General features: G+C 40.5%; 1 protein-coding gene across 1 annotated transcript in view; it reads left to right on the top strand.

The window, feature by feature from the left end:
- LOC134624478 (collagen alpha-6(IV) chain-like) overlaps positions 1 to 18209 on the top strand; it is a 151513-nt gene that overhangs the window by 106388 nt on the left and 26916 nt on the right. The window contains exons 4-15 of the mRNA XM_063469460.1: positions 4654 to 4788; positions 5888 to 5932; positions 6196 to 6315; positions 6437 to 6493; positions 7802 to 7846; positions 8028 to 8090; positions 8490 to 8525; positions 8653 to 8694; positions 15369 to 15461; positions 17577 to 17630; positions 17744 to 17806; positions 17956 to 18000. Coding sequence (XP_063325530.1) covers positions 4654 to 4788; positions 5888 to 5932; positions 6196 to 6315; positions 6437 to 6493; positions 7802 to 7846; positions 8028 to 8090; positions 8490 to 8525; positions 8653 to 8694; positions 15369 to 15461; positions 17577 to 17630; positions 17744 to 17806; positions 17956 to 18000 — 798 coding nt within the window. The remainder of the gene's footprint in view (positions 1 to 4653; positions 4789 to 5887; positions 5933 to 6195; positions 6316 to 6436; positions 6494 to 7801; positions 7847 to 8027; positions 8091 to 8489; positions 8526 to 8652; positions 8695 to 15368; positions 15462 to 17576; positions 17631 to 17743; positions 17807 to 17955; positions 18001 to 18209) is intronic.

Here is an 18209-nt window from a genome sequence, read left to right as displayed (position 1 = left end):
GGGCCCGAGGGCGTGTGTTCGCGTTTGCATGCGCGTGTGTTCATAAACAGCACACATACACACACACACTGGTTTTCACACGAATGTTGGCTAGAATCTGTCTGTCCAAGCACTCTCCTCTATCAGGAAGTGAGGTAGGCTCGATGGGAGCAACAAGTCCAGAGAGCTTAGTGGGCCAGAATAGGGTCCATTGTGCCCATTATGCTGGTAGGGATTTGGGCCTACAAACTGACCAGTCTGCTGGAAGGTGATGAGGATGGAAGGTCTGGAAGAGCCGGGCGGAGACCCGACGGGATGGCATGAAAACAAACAGGGATGCCAACTGGCGAATGAGATGGTGTCGGGACTCAGGGAGATGCTGGCAGGGGGAAAGATCAACGATAAAATTTGTCTCCATGTCTACAAAAAGCAGAGCTAGACACATACTTAATTAAAAGCCATTTAACGACTTAATTCAATCTTACCTATATAGCTCCAAATCACAACAACAGTCCTCGATTTATTTTGTGAGTTAATACAGAGAAGACCCCAACAATCAGACAGCAAAGTCAGACAAGAAGAGAGCCAGAGATTAAAGATAACTAATAATTAAATGCAGAGTGCTGTTTAAACACTTAGAGAGTGAAATAAGGTGAGGAAAGAAGAAACACTCAATGCATGGATGGCTTGTTAATTTACTTGCAGTGCTCTAGCTGATTCATCTCCAGCTTTCAGCTGTTTTTGAAGATAAATAAAGCTGTGACCTAGTGAGGTCTGTTCTCCTTCACTTGAACCCACTGTACAGTCTATACCTAGCACCAAAGTCCTTGTAGAAGCAAGACCGGACAGTTGTTTGAACAGTTATTGATTGGGAGAGTAGATTTCTTCCATATTGGCTTTCCCCCTCATTGGTTCTTTTTTGAATCCAGAATTGAATTTAAAATCCTGCTGCTCACATACAAGGTCTTGAATAATCAGGCCCCATTTTATATTAAAGACTTATACTTGACCACGAGAGCACTTTGGTCTCAGACTGCAGGTTATTTGTGGCTCCTAGGATATTTAAAAGTAGAATGGGAGGCAGAGCCTTCAACTTTCAGGCCCCTCTTCTATGGAACCAGCTCCCAGTTTGGATTCAGGAGACAGACACCCACTCTACTTTTAAATTAGGCTGTCTTACACAGAGTGTCTATTTTCCTGTCTTCGTCCCCTCACCCCTAACCAGTGACGGCAGATGGATGCCCCTCCCCTGAGCCTGGGTCTGCCAGAGGTTTCTTCCTGTTGAAAGGAAGTTTTTCCTTCCCACTGTCACCAACTGCTGGCTCATAGGGGGTTTTCTAATTGTTGTGGTTTTCCCTCTATTATTGTAGGATTTTTACCTTACAATATAAATAAAGTTGAGTTGAAAAGACTCGTTCTAATCCCCTATCCCCCTGGTCAATTTTAGAGCAGCCTTAAATTTATGGCAAATTAAACCGCCTGGATGTTATTTAAAACTACATGTAACTGTTTTTATGGGGTTTTTCACCCACCTTCTTGTTTCATCTCTTCTCTTCCCCCTCCTCTCTCAGTTTTTTAAAACCATACCATGTTAGGGAATACACAGATGCCTTAGACCCTCAGAACCTCCCTCAAAGAGTCAGGGACAATAAACAGCTCAGACTTTCAGAGGTTTCGTTTTTGAAGCCGTTTTTAGCATTTGTTGGTTATTTTACAAGCTTGTAAACATCTTTTTTTTGTTGAGGCAGAAAAAACACTGTTCACTAAATGACACCAGATCCTCTTTTCACCTTAACCAACTCTTCACCTCTCACCTTTTATGTAAGGCCAGACAGACGGTGCTGCCGACGCTTTGAAAGTGACCCACGACCTGAAAATAGAAACTAAAAAGACGGTGGAGCCTTTGGACAAGGTGACCCCATGACCCGCTGAGTTTTAGATAAACAAAGAGATACTTAAGCCAGTGGTTGGGGTCTGCTAAGACATTTATAGGTGTATGTTGCTTAAACTGTGATGACAGCTGGGAGGATGACAGGTCAGAGATTAAGCAGTAGGAAGTTGGTGGAAGGTGAAGAGGAATGGAGAACCAAAAAGAAAGAGGGAGAAGAAATGATGTATAGCAGTTGTTTCAATAAGGAGTGATGGAGGAATGAGGGATGGAAGGAAAGGCGTGAAAGAAAGCAGCTTGCTGTGGGATCCCTGCATATTTTCCCTGGGTGAAACCAGGTGTGAGTGTGAACTATGGGCCAGACAACTCAGGCAGGCTGGCACAGCCCTGTCATTAAGCACTACCTGCCTGCCCTGAGGCCATGTGGGCTGGAAAAAGAGCTGAGAGCTCAGGTAAGACAGTGCGACAAAGACCAGTCTGCCATCACTGTCACTTTACCGGGACAAACACATTTACAGTGTTTAAGTGAAAACCCTGTAAATTTGTTTTTACCTGTAAACTTACAGTAAAATTCTGCTAGCAGGTGTTTCACTGCCACACATTAAAAACGCACTGATAAAAGTTGCCATTAAACACGAGAAGGCAAGTACACCCACTTTGAATTCCAAGCTTTCACACATGAGGACATAATAAAATAACATCTGGTCCTTAGCAGCTTCCAAAATTGAGTAAATACAACCTCAAGTGAAGAACAACCCACAATGTGTTACACTGTGTTATTGTTTATGTAGCAAAAATTAGGCCAAACTGCAGAAGCAGTGTGAAAAACTATATATACCCTATGATTCAGTAGCTTAGCTCGTTTAGCAGCAATAATTTGAATCACTTGTTTCCTCCATGACTTTATGAGTGGCTCACATTGTTGTTGTGGAATTTTGGCCCACTTCTCTTTCCAACGTTGCTTCAGTCCATTGAGGTTTGCAAGCATTTGTTTATGTACAGCTCTCTTAAGGTCCCACACCAGCATTTCAGCAAAGTTCAGATCCGGACTTTGACTGGACCATTGCAACACTTTGACTCTTTTCTTTTTAAGCCATTCTGGTGAAGGCTGGTGGTTTGTTCACATGCATTTTTGCCTTATAGCCATTCCCACATTAATGGGCAGCAACAATTATTAACTAAGATTATTACTGATGTCTAACCTCCACACTCCTGAATGCTCCAGACCGGCAAACTGCCAAGACGTCTGATTTTATAAAGGTGATCACACTTCCGTGCGATCAGTTAATCAGGTGCTTTTGATTAGCAGCACCTGACAAGCATTTATCGTATAATATAAGTTATACAATACACTGATACAGTCATTCTAGGTTTTAAGGAGAGAAATACGCTTTTATTAAGACGGCATTTTCTCATAGACTAATATAACTTGTCTGCTTGTTCTAGGAACTACTACGTCATATATATGAATAAGAGATTATTTATTTTACCACCACTTAAGCTCCTAACACATGTGGTTTCCTGTACAGTTTAGACAGTCTAAAGAAGGAGTTTAAGTCTTTATCTAAACAGTCCAGATGCTGTATACGCCTGATTCCCCCTGTGGTTTAGATTAAATCCTAAAGAGTGTTTATATGTAAGCTCATGTTTGACCTTCTGTATGTATGTGTGGCTCTGATCTGGTTTGGTGAAATGCATTTCTATCTGCAGGCAGACAGACTCTGTCTATACAAACAGGACCAGCTCAGAGGAGATCATTATCTTCATTTATCTATTTATGTGTGCATGGAAATAATACAGGGATGTGACCCTTTTCTATGTGTGTAATTAAGGGTGTGCACTACTGTCCATACAGTAAACAGATATGCATTTACACTCTGTTATATATTACCCAGTCTGTTAATGCACGTCACATTAGGTTAAGTTACATTCCAGCTACGAATCTGGTAGAAAGCAGTTGGAAAGTGTCTCATCCTTCATAAACATCTCTATAAATATATGTATGATTGTCTTGTAGATGTAGATCTGCAGCAGTAGTTTATATTCTCAAGGAAATTTAAATCTATTATTTATTCGTAATGAGTTTACGAGCCCATTTCTTTGCATGTCGCTGCATTCTTTTACATGCATTCTTTGCATGTAAAAACTGCACTCTTATTTCAGTTTATGATATAAGACAAGCTTACTATGGATTTTGTTTTCGTACTGGATTTATGTTTTTGTTGGGTTTTTTCCTGCGGCATTTACATAATAACAAGGGCTTAAAATGGCCTCTGTTAGCGTTTTTAGCTGTGAAGTTAAACCTTCACAAACATCTGTCCCACTCTCTGCCCACTCCTCCCACTGTTCATCTCCCCTCTCCTTATCCAGTCAAACTGCTTAAAATGTGAGCTAATGGGAGGCTGTCAGTACTTCTGGGTGCTGTGTGAATGTGTTTGCGTTTGCCTGAAGTAGATCCAGCTGTTAGTGTTTGTTGTGTTTATGCTGCCCTCCTGTGGTCACGACTGAGCGGTGCACCTGTGAGCTGTGTGAGTCATTTAGACAACATAGTGGATTTTTGGCTCTTTCAAGACTAAAATGTATTTTTCATTAATTTTACTGTAATTTCTTTGTATTCTCTAACTGAATGTGAACCGACAGCAGCTGTGCCTCTACTAAGACCACATATCACTACTTGTGTTATTACAAGGACTACACGTGAGCCACACTCCCCCCTTGGGTGTGCAGTCTATGTTTTTCTGCTTGCAGTTTGGTGAACAGTGATCATGTCTTCTCTTTGCTCTCAGGGTCGTCCAGGACCTCTCGGTGACGTTGGACCGTCTGGACAGGATGGGCCACGTGGGGTCCTTGGGCCTTCTGGGCCAAAAGGAGAGAAGGGCCACCTTGGACTGAAAGGACCATCAGGCCCAAAGGGAGACAAAGTGGGTGCTTCAGATCTTTACATTGGTTGTAATTTGTTTTTCTCATTAAATGCGATTCGTTCACTCAGTGGCCACCTTGTTAACCCATTAAAACCAATGGGAGCGCTGGTTTTAGGTCAAACTTTTAGATCAAAGGAAACATTGGCACAATCAAAAAGTACCAACAGTTCCTGAAAGCATCAACTCTGTTCTTTTCCTGTGATGTCATTATGGTAATCCCTGGTAGGGCTACACATCCAAATCTCAACGAATAACACAGAAGGCAACACAGAAAAAACAAAATAATTTTAAAAAACAAAGTAAAATTAACCCACATTCAAATGTTTGTTTTCTGTAGAGCTGCTTCACACTCACTCACTTTCTCTTCTCTCAACCAACCTTCTTCTTAGGATTACCGTAATGACCCTAATATCACTGACATGTGCAGAGTCGCTGCTTTCAAGAACCGTTGGAATTCTTTTAATTTAGCAAAACGTTCAGGAGTTACTGGAGTTACAGATGTTTTTAAAAAAATTGTGCAAGACACCTGTCTGATGCCAGCAACAGGTTTGGCTATAGAGGGTTAAATACATCTACTACAAAATATCTAAGTTAATGCAAACATTAAATGAGCTAATCACAACTCCACGTGGCATGTAGACATGTTAAAGTTCAAACTGGGCTACAGAATATTGAAGGAAAGGTGATCTAAGTGACTTTGAACGGTTTCATCTGACTGTTTCAGAAACCGCAGGGATTTTCTCACACAAGCATCTCTAGAGTTTGCAGAATAATCTGAGAACAAAATCTCTGAGCAATGTTTTCGACACCTTATTGAATCTGTGCCATGAAGAATTAAAGCCGTTCTGAAGGCAAAATATGGTCCAGTCCAGTATCAGCAAGGCGTACCTAATGAAAAGACCCATGATGTATGCACATACTGTATATAACTAATTAGCAAATACATTTTTTTAATAATATCACAGTTTGCTAAATATAATGCTTCATGCAAACAATGTACATTCAGATTTTCTACACCAAGCGCGCAGTGGCATGTTTTGCCCACAAGGTGTCTCCATTTAAAGTTATTGTATTTTTAAAGCATTTATTATCTTTGCAGGGACCAATGGGAGTGCCTGGATTCCAAGGAAGCGATGGCGTGCCTGTAAGTAAACAGATGCAAACGGTATTCATTAATTTCCTTAATGAGGTTTCTTGTCATTAAAGAAAACATCAAGATTGTTTTCTGATTTTTTTCTCTTCCTCGTCCTTTTTATTCATTTATTCAGCTTCACATTAAGAAATTCCAGATCATATTGTGTAAAAAGTGCAGGAATATAGAAAAAAATGATCATGGAAATGTAAATATTCTAATGAGAGGTCAAATTATAATTTGTCATCATGTCCTTATTATCCTTCGCTGTGCAGGGTCACCCTGGTCAGCCGGGCAGCAGAGGACCACCGGGACTGGACGGCTGTAACGGGACCAGAGGAGATCCTGGAGATCCCGGCTTTGGGAGGGGATACCCTGGCGCCAGTGGATTTCCTGTACGGAAAGACATCCTGTTTCATTCACCTCACATATTTTTAATCTCACGTATAGCAATACTTAGAATATTATATTTACATACAGAGACAGAGATACTGATGTTGTGTTTGCCTCCAACAGGGGCTGACTGGGCCCAAGGGTCAGAAAGGAGAGCCCGTATTCATCTCGGAGAATGCTGTAAGCTCCCACTCATGCACACTAATGCTGCTCACAGGTTGATCTCTTTAACCAAGGCAGTTAAGTTGTTTGCAGTATCAAAATATTGCAAAAACTTTACTTTTCCACTTCCATTACTCTCATTTTTTTTATTAGGTTGGACAAATCTTTTAGTTCCTGCATCTTTTCTTCCTTCCTCCTTAATCCCCCATCCCATCATCTTTATACATACAATCACAATCTCTTTATAGGGAAGCTATGGATTAGAAAGAAAAGGAAGTCCTCTCATTTAGCAGTAAAACCACTTAATATTTGATTTTTGATTGGTTATCTAAATAAACTTCATTTCAGTAGTCAGTAGGACAACTGAAGGTGTGGAAAAGCGAAGCAAAGGTTACTAATATTTTCACAAAGATAATTCTCCCACAATTGATAGTTCAGATTTCCTCTAGCGGTCATTGATGAGTGGTTGTTGATCAAAGCGATCCAAATGTCGATTCACAGGCAGGCAGATGTAAACAAAACGAGAACCTTTATTCAGGCCAGTGTCAGAGTTCATGAGGTAAATTAAACCTGTGCTACTTTATAAAGAGGCTAGGAACACAGAGTGATGACGACAGACACTGAGACAAAGCCTGAGGAAATGACAACACTATTTGTACATAAAAGGGTAATCAGGGTAATGGACACGGAAGGTAACGAGACACAGATGTGTGGTTAGAAAATTTTGTTGTATGTGTTTTCTTTGCACTTTCTATGCATCTCAATTTGTCAATAAACTCTAATGCAAACTGAAACTAACAACCACAAGTTCAGCAACATCTTTAATAAGGAATAAGTCCAACAACCTAAAAAATACAAACATAAACCCAGGTAGACAGCACTGAAAGAGTTTTTAATTTAGGTGATATTTGTTGATCTCTTTGACACATTGAACTTCAAATTACCCAGCATATGAAGGAAACGGGTTACTGTGGCACGACTTTATTGACATTTGCAGCATGAACACATGACATGAGTGAACAGACAGAAAGTTTGTGTGCAGCAGGACGACGTTATTCTCAATGGCATCAGCTGGATCGACTGCCAGCCTGCACCGCATGAAAAATGAACTACTGATACAGTTTATTGAAAGCTGCTAACAGATTTAAGTTCTCATTTACCGAAGCTGCTGGAATGGCATTTGGCCCACTTTGACTCCTGCTGATAACCATGAATAAAAATCCCAATATTTGCCACAAATGAAGAAGATTGTGTTCTGCCATGTGTGTAGAGGTGTTGGTGCATGCTTATTTACTGTTTGCTGTTTTCTTTATTGCACTCATCTAGGTTATACAGGGTTCCCCGGGTGACCCAGGACCCCCTGGCCCACCTGTAAGATTTTCTTTCACTGTTTCACCCAACAGCATAAATATTTAATGCAAAGTAGTACGACTGAGCTTTGTGAAATATGCACTGGATGTTAGCAATGTGTGGTCTAAAATTATGTTACACCAAACTGAAAACAGCACCGCTGTGTAACATGGGTTTGTTTTCATTTGTTTTATGTCTGCAGGGTTTTCAAGGTGCTTATGGTCCAGTCGGTTTTCCTGGTCCCGAAGGACCTGAAGGATACCCAGTATGTAAACTCATTTATCTGTTTCCTCTTCCTCAGACCGATCCCTGCATCTACACCTTTACTTTTCTTTTTCTTTGTTTAATTAATGTCTAATTTGCAGTATGCTGAATGCAGTGATTATGAAGGAAAAACTGTTCTACTACCTTGTGTGACGATTGCTTTAATATTGCTTTATTAAATATCTTACATTCATAAAAGTTCTATGCACACAGGTATTTAGGTTTTATGTAACAGCGTGTTTAAAAATTAGAGATATTAGTTGCACATTTTTTTTAGCTTAAAAGTGGTATCACCTGCAAACCCTGTGATAAGTTTGTTCCAGTCACATTAAAGCCAGAATGTAGGTTTATTTATCTTTAACTTTATGAAGCTTAGTCTGACTCTTTGTCCTGTTTATAGGGCCTACCAGGTCCTCCCGGTCCCCCAGGGCCAATGGTAAGTATAATGGTACACTAAAGGGACATATCATTTCTTTGAATTTAGACAAATGGCTGCCTTTTGGTAACCTCTCTTATTCTCTCATTGTTGTCCAGAAGTACATATTAACCTTTTTTGTTTTTAGGGGAGCCGTAGTGACGCATCTCAAGGAGAGAAAGGAGACAAGGTACGCTGTAAACCACAGAGCTCACAACAGATTCATAAAATTAAGTCAAACGTGCACAAGCAGCACTGCTGATGCTGCTCGTGGCAGTGATTCATTCATCGCACACGCGTAAAAAAGACCGCAAAGAGGAACCATGGTTGTGCTCCCTTTATGCTACAAATATGGAAGCAAAGTATTCTGGGTCTAAAGTTTGCCACAGTCAGTGTAACTATCTATGTGTTAATTTTTTATGGTTTTATCTGCAAAAGCATGTTTTATAAGTTAGATTCCTACTCAGAGTAAAACAGAAGAGTGAGCAGATTGGACAGAATTAGAAATGAGTGCATCAGAGGAACAGCTAAGACAGTTAAAGAGAGGCAAGGCTGAGATGGTTTGGATATGTGCAGAGGAGGGATAGTTGAAGAACAGTGAAGATGGAGCTGCCAGTCAGGAGGACAATGGAAGACTTCAGGGAAGATGTGTGGCTCTAGTGAAGGTGGGCATGCAGATGTTTGGTGTGACAGAGGAGGATGGAGGGATACAGGGAACATTTGAAAAAAAAAAAAAAGATGAACAGCACAGTATAAAGAAGGGTGTGCTTGTGATTGACAAGTCAGCAAAACGTCCACTGCTCGCTAAACACATTTGACTGCAGAAAAATAAGCCTGTGACTCATGCATCTTTTCTATACAGTCTATGTTTAAGATTAGGATGTAGTCTTGTGTCACAGAAAGGAAAAACAGGAAATCAGCAGTGAGGGCAAGCAGGAGGCACACAGGAGATAGCTTTGTCTCCTTTTAGAATTTATACTAAGTTACATTTATTTGTTGATGGAAGCATCACTATAAGATGTGCTATAAATGTCTGCCCCCAGTTTCTTTCCAGTAAAGTGAAGTCAGGGGTCTGACAAATAGAAAAAAAAAAATCTTTCTATTTGTTGGAGCAAAAACTTGTTTTTAACCTCACGGGGACCCAGATGCTAATAATAAACTGCTATTAAAGCAGAGCTCTGATTTAAGTGATTATGTTGGTGAAAAACGTTCTTTAACCACCGTTTCACATTGTTTTGTAGTAAAATGTTATGGATTCTATATTGTAAAGCAGCCATTCCCAAAGTGGAAAGTGCTGTGGCCCCCTTAAAGCCAGAAAATTCTGCTTTAATTCACTTTGTTTATAAGTAAATAATTTCATATTCATGATAGAATTAGGAACTGTACACAGTATTACTGTGGCATGCCTGCAGTACCTGCAAAGTCCACCAGGGGGCCCCAACTGACACTTTGGCAATCACTGCTCTACAACCACTAATGACAACAGCAGGCTTTAAGTGCTCTAGCTGTGTGTGTGTGTGTGTGTGTGTGTGTGTGTGTGTGTGTGTGTGTGTGTGTGTGTGTGTGTGTGTGTGTGTGTGTGTGTGTGTGTGTGTGTGTGTGTGTGTGTGTGTGTGTGTGTGTGTGTGTGTGTCGGCTTGAATGACACTAAAGTTCATTGATTTAATACCGTGCATGTTAACATTTTGGTGGTGGCACAGCCTGCTCTTCTTCCGTCCATTGCATCCCTCCCTCCTTCTCCTTTTAACCCCACCCGTTCCCGCATCCCTCCACCTTCCTCCTCTCTCCATCCTCTTCTTGACACATGTGTTGGACTGATTTTTGCATCTGTTTCCTGAATGATAAAAACAATCACATGAGCCTCTACTTGTTTCGGTCTGGTTTGTTCTTTCATGTGATCCGTGCTGCTGCTGAGACAAACGCAGACTCCCTGGGACAGATCGCACAGCTTAATCCTGACCAGCTCAACTCCAAGTTCAATTATTTTGGCAATTTCTTTTCTTTTCTTTAGATCGGGGAGTTTGTCAGATGTCCAGTGGCTTCACGGACTGGTTTCTTTATTGTTGAATGACAGCTCAGAGATTTCTCACCATAATTCACCCAAAATTCGTCCCATCCATACAGTTTCAAAAACACCTCTCCAGTTCAGATTTGCGAGTGGGCTGGAGCTAATCCCAGCTGACTTTATGTGAGTCTATCCTACCCTGGACTTTTACCAGTTTAAATTTCTGAGTTGTCACTCTGGAGGACTGTAATCTGTGGGCTGTAACTGGGTGCTGCAATCACTCGCTCCTGCTTCCTGTATGATTTTATTTACCCATCTTGACCACATCAGGCCTCTGGTGGTGATTGCTGAGACTTGTAGGTCATTCTCCCACTCCTTGACTTCTTATTCGCCACCCGCTCATCAATCCACACACCCGCCCCTACCGTTTGAACAAATGGCACAGGTGCTACTAACATTCATCTTCCTCACACACTGCATGCATGCTGTGATCAACCAAAACCCGTAGAGACTGAGCAAGGATAAAAACAGGGATGAAGTGAATGTGGAAACAGCTGGATCTTCTCTAGCCTGATGAAATGCACTTTTAGGATTGAATTACACTTTTTTTCAGTAAAAAAATGTGCAACATGTGTATTTCTCTTTAATTCTGACCTTGAAATTTTTTACACTGACTATAATATATATAGTGTCACTAAGCTTCTTCTTTTTTTATCTATCACGGCTATTATTCCTTTACCTTCTCTGATCTGTTTTTGAGGCTTATATTTATATTTTACCCTCTTTTTTTTGCCTCCTTTTTCTTTTGCTCCACCAGCGTCACCATTTTAAAAAATGCAGTAAATTTATATGACAGAATAGAGTCCAACTGTAAGGCAGGAGTTTCTGCGGACTGCAATGTTTGCAGATGACACTGTGATCTGTAGTGAGAGTCGGGAGCAGGTGGAAGGGACCCTGGAGAGGTGGAGGTCTGCTCTGGGGAGAAAAGGGAAAGTCAGTAGAAGTAGGACAGAATACATGTCTGTGAATGAGAGGGAGAGCAGTGCACAAGAGAGGTGAAGAAGAGAGTTCAGGCCATTGGGAGTGGGTGGAGACGAGTGTCAGAGTTGATTTGTGACAGAAGAATAACCGCAAGTGGGAAAGAGAAGATTTAAAAAATGTTAGTGAGACCATTTTTGTGTTAAAAGTGGGGACATCAGTTCAAACTATATATCAGCAGTGTTGGGCAAGTTACTTTGAAAAAGTAATTCAATTATAGTTACTAGTTACTTCTTCAAAAAAGTAACTGAGTTACAATATCCTAAAAGTAATTAATTACTTGAAAAGTAACTATTGCGTTACTTTAAAAAAAAAGTTTAACCCTCTGGGGTCCAGGGTATAATTGGCCATTTTTTACTACTTTTGATTTTCCCTCCACATTTCACCTTTAAAAACTATTTACTTTGCCTTGTTTGGTATCATTCTTTTCAGCACAACCTCATGTGTCTGAATTTACAGTCATGTTTTCATTTTGACATACTGTATTAACACAATTGATCTAAAATCAGACAAAAACCATAAAATCAGAGTAGAAAAAGTTATATTTTTTACTGTAACAACCACAAACATGTTTAATGAATCATATTTCATAACTTTAAATGCAACTATAAATTGTCAATTTTAAAATCCTATGCACAAGTTTACTTTTACCCTTTTTTAAATAACCATTTCAAACTATTTACAGAACAATCAGCTGTTCTTCAATACGATGCCACACAAATTATTTGTGCCACTCCAAATATTTCTGTCCACTATAAAGGAGAACATCACAGCCTGATACCTGCAGGTCTGACAGCAGCAGGTGTATCACTCCTGTTTCTACCTGGAGACAGCAGTCGCCTCATTGTTCTGACACACAAAACTATCCACAACACTACACACTAACTACACAAGACAACACATTAACTACACACTCGAAACACGCTAAACGTCACAAATCTCACATCTCAAAACTCTCTCTCTCTCTTTTTCTGCTCTCTCTCGCCGTCACTCCTAAAACTTCCGCTGTTTTTTTTTTGTTGTTTTTGGTCATAAGCACAGAGTGCTTGCTAGCGCTGTCCTTAGACAGTAAACGTGACGAAACTATTGAGGAAAAAATGCCGCGTATATATTGTTTATCCTGACTCTGGTTTTACGTGGCCTATCAACATAATTTAAAAACTGGTATATATCACCGTGTTGCTTTGTCTTTAAGTGGTCATGTGATTGGCTTACCACGACTACTTTATTCTTCCTCAGTCAAACAGCAGCACTCATGCGATTGTTTTGCCCCCTTAGCTCCAGGTGTTGTGCAAAAAGTGATCGTGATTTTCGCGTCCGCGGGAGCGCGCGCAGCTGCTTAAAGCTGTAGCGCCCAGATTACTTACGTAGTCAGCTACTTCCGTGCTACTGATATAAGATGCGGTAAGCTGAACACAGCTTCAACCGTCTGTTTGTTGAAAAATAGTAACAGACCGCGTTTCCTTGTTAGTAACTGTAACGGCGTTGTAACGATAGGAATAGTAATTAGTTAGATTACTCGTTACTGAAAAAAGTAACGCCGTTAGTAACGCCGTTACTTGTAACGCCGTTATTCCCATCACTGTATATCAGTTTTTAAATTGTGTTGATAGGCCACGTAAAACCAAAGTCATGATTAAAAAAATATAGACGCGATATTTTTTCCTGAATACTATCGTCATGTGTATTGTCTAAGGACAGCGCTAGCAGGCACTCGCTGCTTAAAAAAAAAGAAAAGCAAACAAAAAACACCCCTTTCCTGTTGGTGGAAACATTTACCATGTCGACCAATCAAAAAGTGATATGGCAACGTGGCATTTGGTTGTTTGGGAAGAGGGTAAAGTTTTAGGAGTGACGGCGAGAGAGAGCGAGTTTTGAGATGTGAGAGATTTGTGACGTTTAGTGTGTTTGGAGTGTGTAGTTAGTGTGTTGTCTTGTGTAGTTAGTGTGTAGTGTAGTGGATAGTTTTGTTTTGTGTGTTAGAACAATGAGGCGACAGCTAAATGTCACAGTTGCCACCAAAGGCAGACTGCAGTGTAAACGCTGTCTCCAGGTGGAAAACAGGAGGAGTGATACATCTCATATTGTGCAGCGTGCAGAGTGTGCAGGTCTCACCTTCTCGCCTAAAGAAGTACAAAGCTTTAAAAAGATCTACTTTCGATATAAGGACTGATGTCCCTTATCGACTGTGTGCACATTTATATGCATAACAGCAGGTTAGATTAACTCTGAAAAAAGAAAACTGAGGTCATTAGTTGCATCTGATCAGCTCTGATGCTACTCTGCTGCACACTGTGCTGAGAGTCCAGATCTGCTCTGCTCAGTGAATATAATTTAAAGTGATTTTTCAAGGTGCTGATGCTATCTTTCTCACCTTTGCTTCACTAAAATAATCCTCCCATTCTCTCCTTTTCCTCTCACCTTCTCTCCTTCCTTTCTTCATTTCCCCTCCTCTGCTCTTCGCGTCTCCTGATTGGCTAACAGTGTGTTTCGTGTGTATTTCGGACTCTAGGGTGACGTGGGTCTTCCCGGACCCAGGGGTAGTCCCGGCGACACGTCGCTAAGCGGCCCAAAAACACTCACTATCTACAAAGGAGATAAGGTAACACAGCAAAGGAAGGGAAGGAGCGAAGGTTTTTGAGCTAACACAACAGACACACAAAAACACACGCAAGGATGTGGTGGGGGTTTCACTGCAAAAAGTAACCAAAAAAAAGAAGTGCAACGATGCAGCAGTAGGCAGGTCAAAGGTCTAATAAAGAAGAGGAGCAGTGATTGCAGCAAACCTTACAAACCTCAGAGAGGAGGACGTGCTGGAGGGAGGAAACAAGGAGCCGAGGGAGGACGTGAGGAGACACGGGGAGAGGTGGAGGAGAGGTCGGTCATCACTGTCCAGACTCACAGAGAGCAGCAGTCGTGCATCTTTAATCAGAATTTGGAGAAAAAATCATTTACATTTTTCAGCCAACCTGAATTTTTTTATTAAGATCATATAAGAAATACAGTATTTATCTCATATTTGTTTTACAGCTGTAATAAAAATAATGAAAGCAACACAGCTGCTGCAGACTGTGAGTGTGAGAGTCAAACTATGGTATTAAAGGTGCTGTGTGATTAACTGCTGGAAAACCACTGATTTAGTTTAGGTTCAGTAAAAATTGCTCTGTACTAAGAAGCTCTTATTGTGAAAGGTGTTTGGATAAAATTGTTTTTCTTCCTTGGGATGTGTTGTCATTGTGCAGTGTGTTTGAGGCTTATAACGTTTATGCATTAAACTGCAGTCTAGTGAACACGACAAAAGGGACCCTAGTGAAAAGTTGCTGTTATAAACTTAATGTTAAAAAGTCAGCATGTCTGAGCTTTCAAGTTCAAACTATTGATCTTAAAGCTTCCCGTTGGATAAAAAGTTTATTTTTTGGTAGCTTTCAAACACATGACACAGACTGACACATCTTGAGTACAGACACTTTTGGAAACATGAGGAGATCTGCCAAAAGAAATCATAGTACTCATATCTGTTTAGTTAAAATTTAATCTGACTATTACTGTCTGAACTTCCTTCAAAGTTTCTGTAAGTAGGATAAAAGTTGTAAAAAAACCCAAAAAACAAACACCAGCCTCTCTTCATCCTCATCCATAAAGCTCCTCGCTCCTCTCCTCGGTCTGCGCTCTCTTCAGCCGCTTCCTGCGCGGCCTCATGCCGTCCATCCTCCAGTCGACAGTCTGCCCTCTCTTCCCCTAAACGTTCCAAAAGCTGGGGTTGTTTTTCCCCGCGCTTCGTCAGCGTAAACAGTTCTTTCTTCCTTGGTCACCGCATCCAGGGCGACATGGGCTTGCCTGGTGACCCCGGCCAGCCAATGATCAATGGCGTTGTGGAGTTTGTGGGTTTTCCCAAAGGAGACAAAGGAATGCAGGTTTGTTGGGAAACACAAGTCATAATTAGCGTTTTATTTCACTGTCACAAAAAAATCAGTTTCGAACATAAAAAAGTCATTTTAATGGTGGCAACAGCCTGAAAGTGATCGACACCATCATGTGTTGGTAAACTTGTATGCTTCACTTCTCCCAGGTTCACTACTATATGAATCAGAGAAATGGACATTTTTTTGGGTGTAACCGACACATATCCAAACCAAGACTTCCTGTTATGTCCATGTGTCATTCTGAAAAGTAGATTTTTAATTATTGCCACATGAGAGCGATGGTCATCTGGCAGATTTCTTGAAAAGCGAGCTCTCTGTTTGCTCCCCAACACATATTGTTTTTGCTTCATGCAACCAAAGCACGCTCCAGCGTGGCTGATCAATATAAACAGGACCAGAAGCAAAAGGCTTCCTGTCCTTTACCAAGAGTTTCTGCGAATGCATCTAACTTCTGTTTGTAGAGGTGACCAGAATAGTTTCTGAGCCTATGGCCACTCAGAAAGTTAAAAACCAACACTATACTAATGCTGCAGTTTAGTATTGAACACATTTAAACTCACAACACTAACATCTAGTTTTGTAACGCTATTGCTAATGTCGGGGAACATTTCCCCTGATATAATAAATCAGTTAAAACATGCTTCCCAAAATGTATTAAAGTAGAAAAATGCACGGCAAAAAGTACTCTTCTTTTATTTCCCCTCTACAAAAAAAAAGGTATCAAAGAGAAAAAAATCTACAAAAATAAAAGAAAAATGGAAACTTTTTCCTGGGAAATGTGATCCTTTTCCAGGGAGGTCACAGTCTCCCTGCATCACTGAAAACAGTAGGATAGATAAACAACAACAACAAAAAAAAATTTGAAAGGTGAAGGTGACCAGCTGACTTTATACCTTTTGAGCATATGAATTCCCCTGGGAAATACCACTGAGTGATATTTACTCACCGCGTGGGTGCAAATCACCCCATGTTAGTGCTTTAGGGTCTAAACAGACAGCAGCAGCCACATTAAGCTGTTAAATGACGAGCTGCACGAGACCGTTTTCTTAGCGAGGTGTTGTTTTTATCAGACTGAAGCATGATTAAATCAGATCACAGCCGCACAGCGATGGAAAAAAGCCACCTACTTCCCGACATACCTCACAATAATGACAATCCTTTCTTTTGGTAGCTCTTGCTCCGAGACCTCAGTGATCTTCAGACTTTTAGAAGACCTTTTGCATGCCTGAGTCAGTAAAAGTTTCACAGCTGGAAGGTCAAAATAATAAACCTCAGGCTCTGTGAATAAGAGACAAATAGAAGGAAAAGATGTGAAAAAATGACATCTTTAATTCCACTTCATCAAAACAGTAAATTAGGGAGGGACTAACAGTCACTGCTATTAAATTACATGCAACAGACTTGAGGCACAACAGTCCCGCATGCATTTCAACAAGAGGAGTACATCTACTTGACTGTCAAACAAATTATGACTATCACAGACGATCCTGATTTTAGCACAATTAAGTACAACCCCACTTGTCCCCAAAATTGCGATGCTTTAAATGTACTCTAGATAAGAACTGAATGCAATGATTTGCAAATTTGCAAATATTTTATGAATAACTGAGGAAATGCTTAATTTTAAGAAAAATGGTTAACTGCAAAAGGTGAGTAACATGATTGGATATAAAAAAGAGCCTCTCAGAAGTAATGCAGGGCAGAGGTTCAACTATTTGCAAATTGTCGAATAATTTCAGAATAATGTGCTTCAATATAAAATTATTAATACTTAAAATATGTCGTCATCTACAGTGCATAATATCAAAAGATTTGGAGAATCTGGAGGAATCCAAAAATTCCTATTGTTGTCTGTGATCTCTGGGCGCTCAGATGGCGCGGCATTAAAAACAGGAATGATTCAGTCATGAAAATCAGGAACACGTCTACAAATCCATCCACAAAATGCTGGTTAAAGCTCTAAGCGCAAAGAAGAAACCATACGTGAACAGGATCCATGATATATTAAAAGCAATGAATGAAACAAAAACAAATGGGGATGGAGTGCGTAACAAGGATGTATTTTTTGCTGTTGTTTACTTTGTTCTCTCGTTACCTCTCTCAAAGGGTGACCCCGGTCCAAAGGGAATTAAAGGATACCCTGGAATACCCGGCCTACCTGTAAGTATTCAAACTGTTTGCTTGTTTATTTTTTATTTCATGCCCACCATGCAAAATGTATTTTAGGAGAAATTTTGACTCAGGAGACCTTCCTTTTTGTCGTTTAATTACAGGGACCCTTTGGCTATCCTGGAGAATATGGGGAAAAGGGCATTCCTGGATACCCTGGGAGCAGAGTAAGACTCTGTGCTTTTTGGCTTCAGTTGCACTGCATTTAGTGACATTACTGTTTGAAATTCCTTCCTTATTTCCCTTTGTGAGGGGAACTCCTCACACCATTTCCTCTTCTTCTGTGGTGGGTGTTGTTTGTGTTTCCGCCAAGCAGGGTGCTCCAGGGCTTAACGGACCTCCCGGTGTTCCAGGACTGCAGGTAGGGTTTGTAAGCACAGAGTAATCGTTCTGACATTAATTATGTGCCACAGAAAATACTCAGCTGGCTTACAGGTGAAAGTAATTGTTTTTTTGCCATCATCTCCACAGTTATCCTCTTATATTAGACACATCTTTCCTACATAGAAGAGGAGATCCATCTACTGTTGTTTTAACCAGAGCCAAATTGAAATTTGTTTTCTTTTAAAT

Source organism: Pelmatolapia mariae, linkage group LG3_W (assembly GCF_036321145.2).
Source record: "Pelmatolapia mariae isolate MD_Pm_ZW linkage group LG3_W, Pm_UMD_F_2, whole genome shotgun sequence".
Taxonomy (NCBI): Eukaryota; Metazoa; Chordata; class Actinopteri; order Cichliformes; family Cichlidae; genus Pelmatolapia; species Pelmatolapia mariae.
The sequence above is the reverse complement of the archived record's forward strand: the minus strand, read 5'-3'. Positions and strand labels throughout refer to the sequence as shown.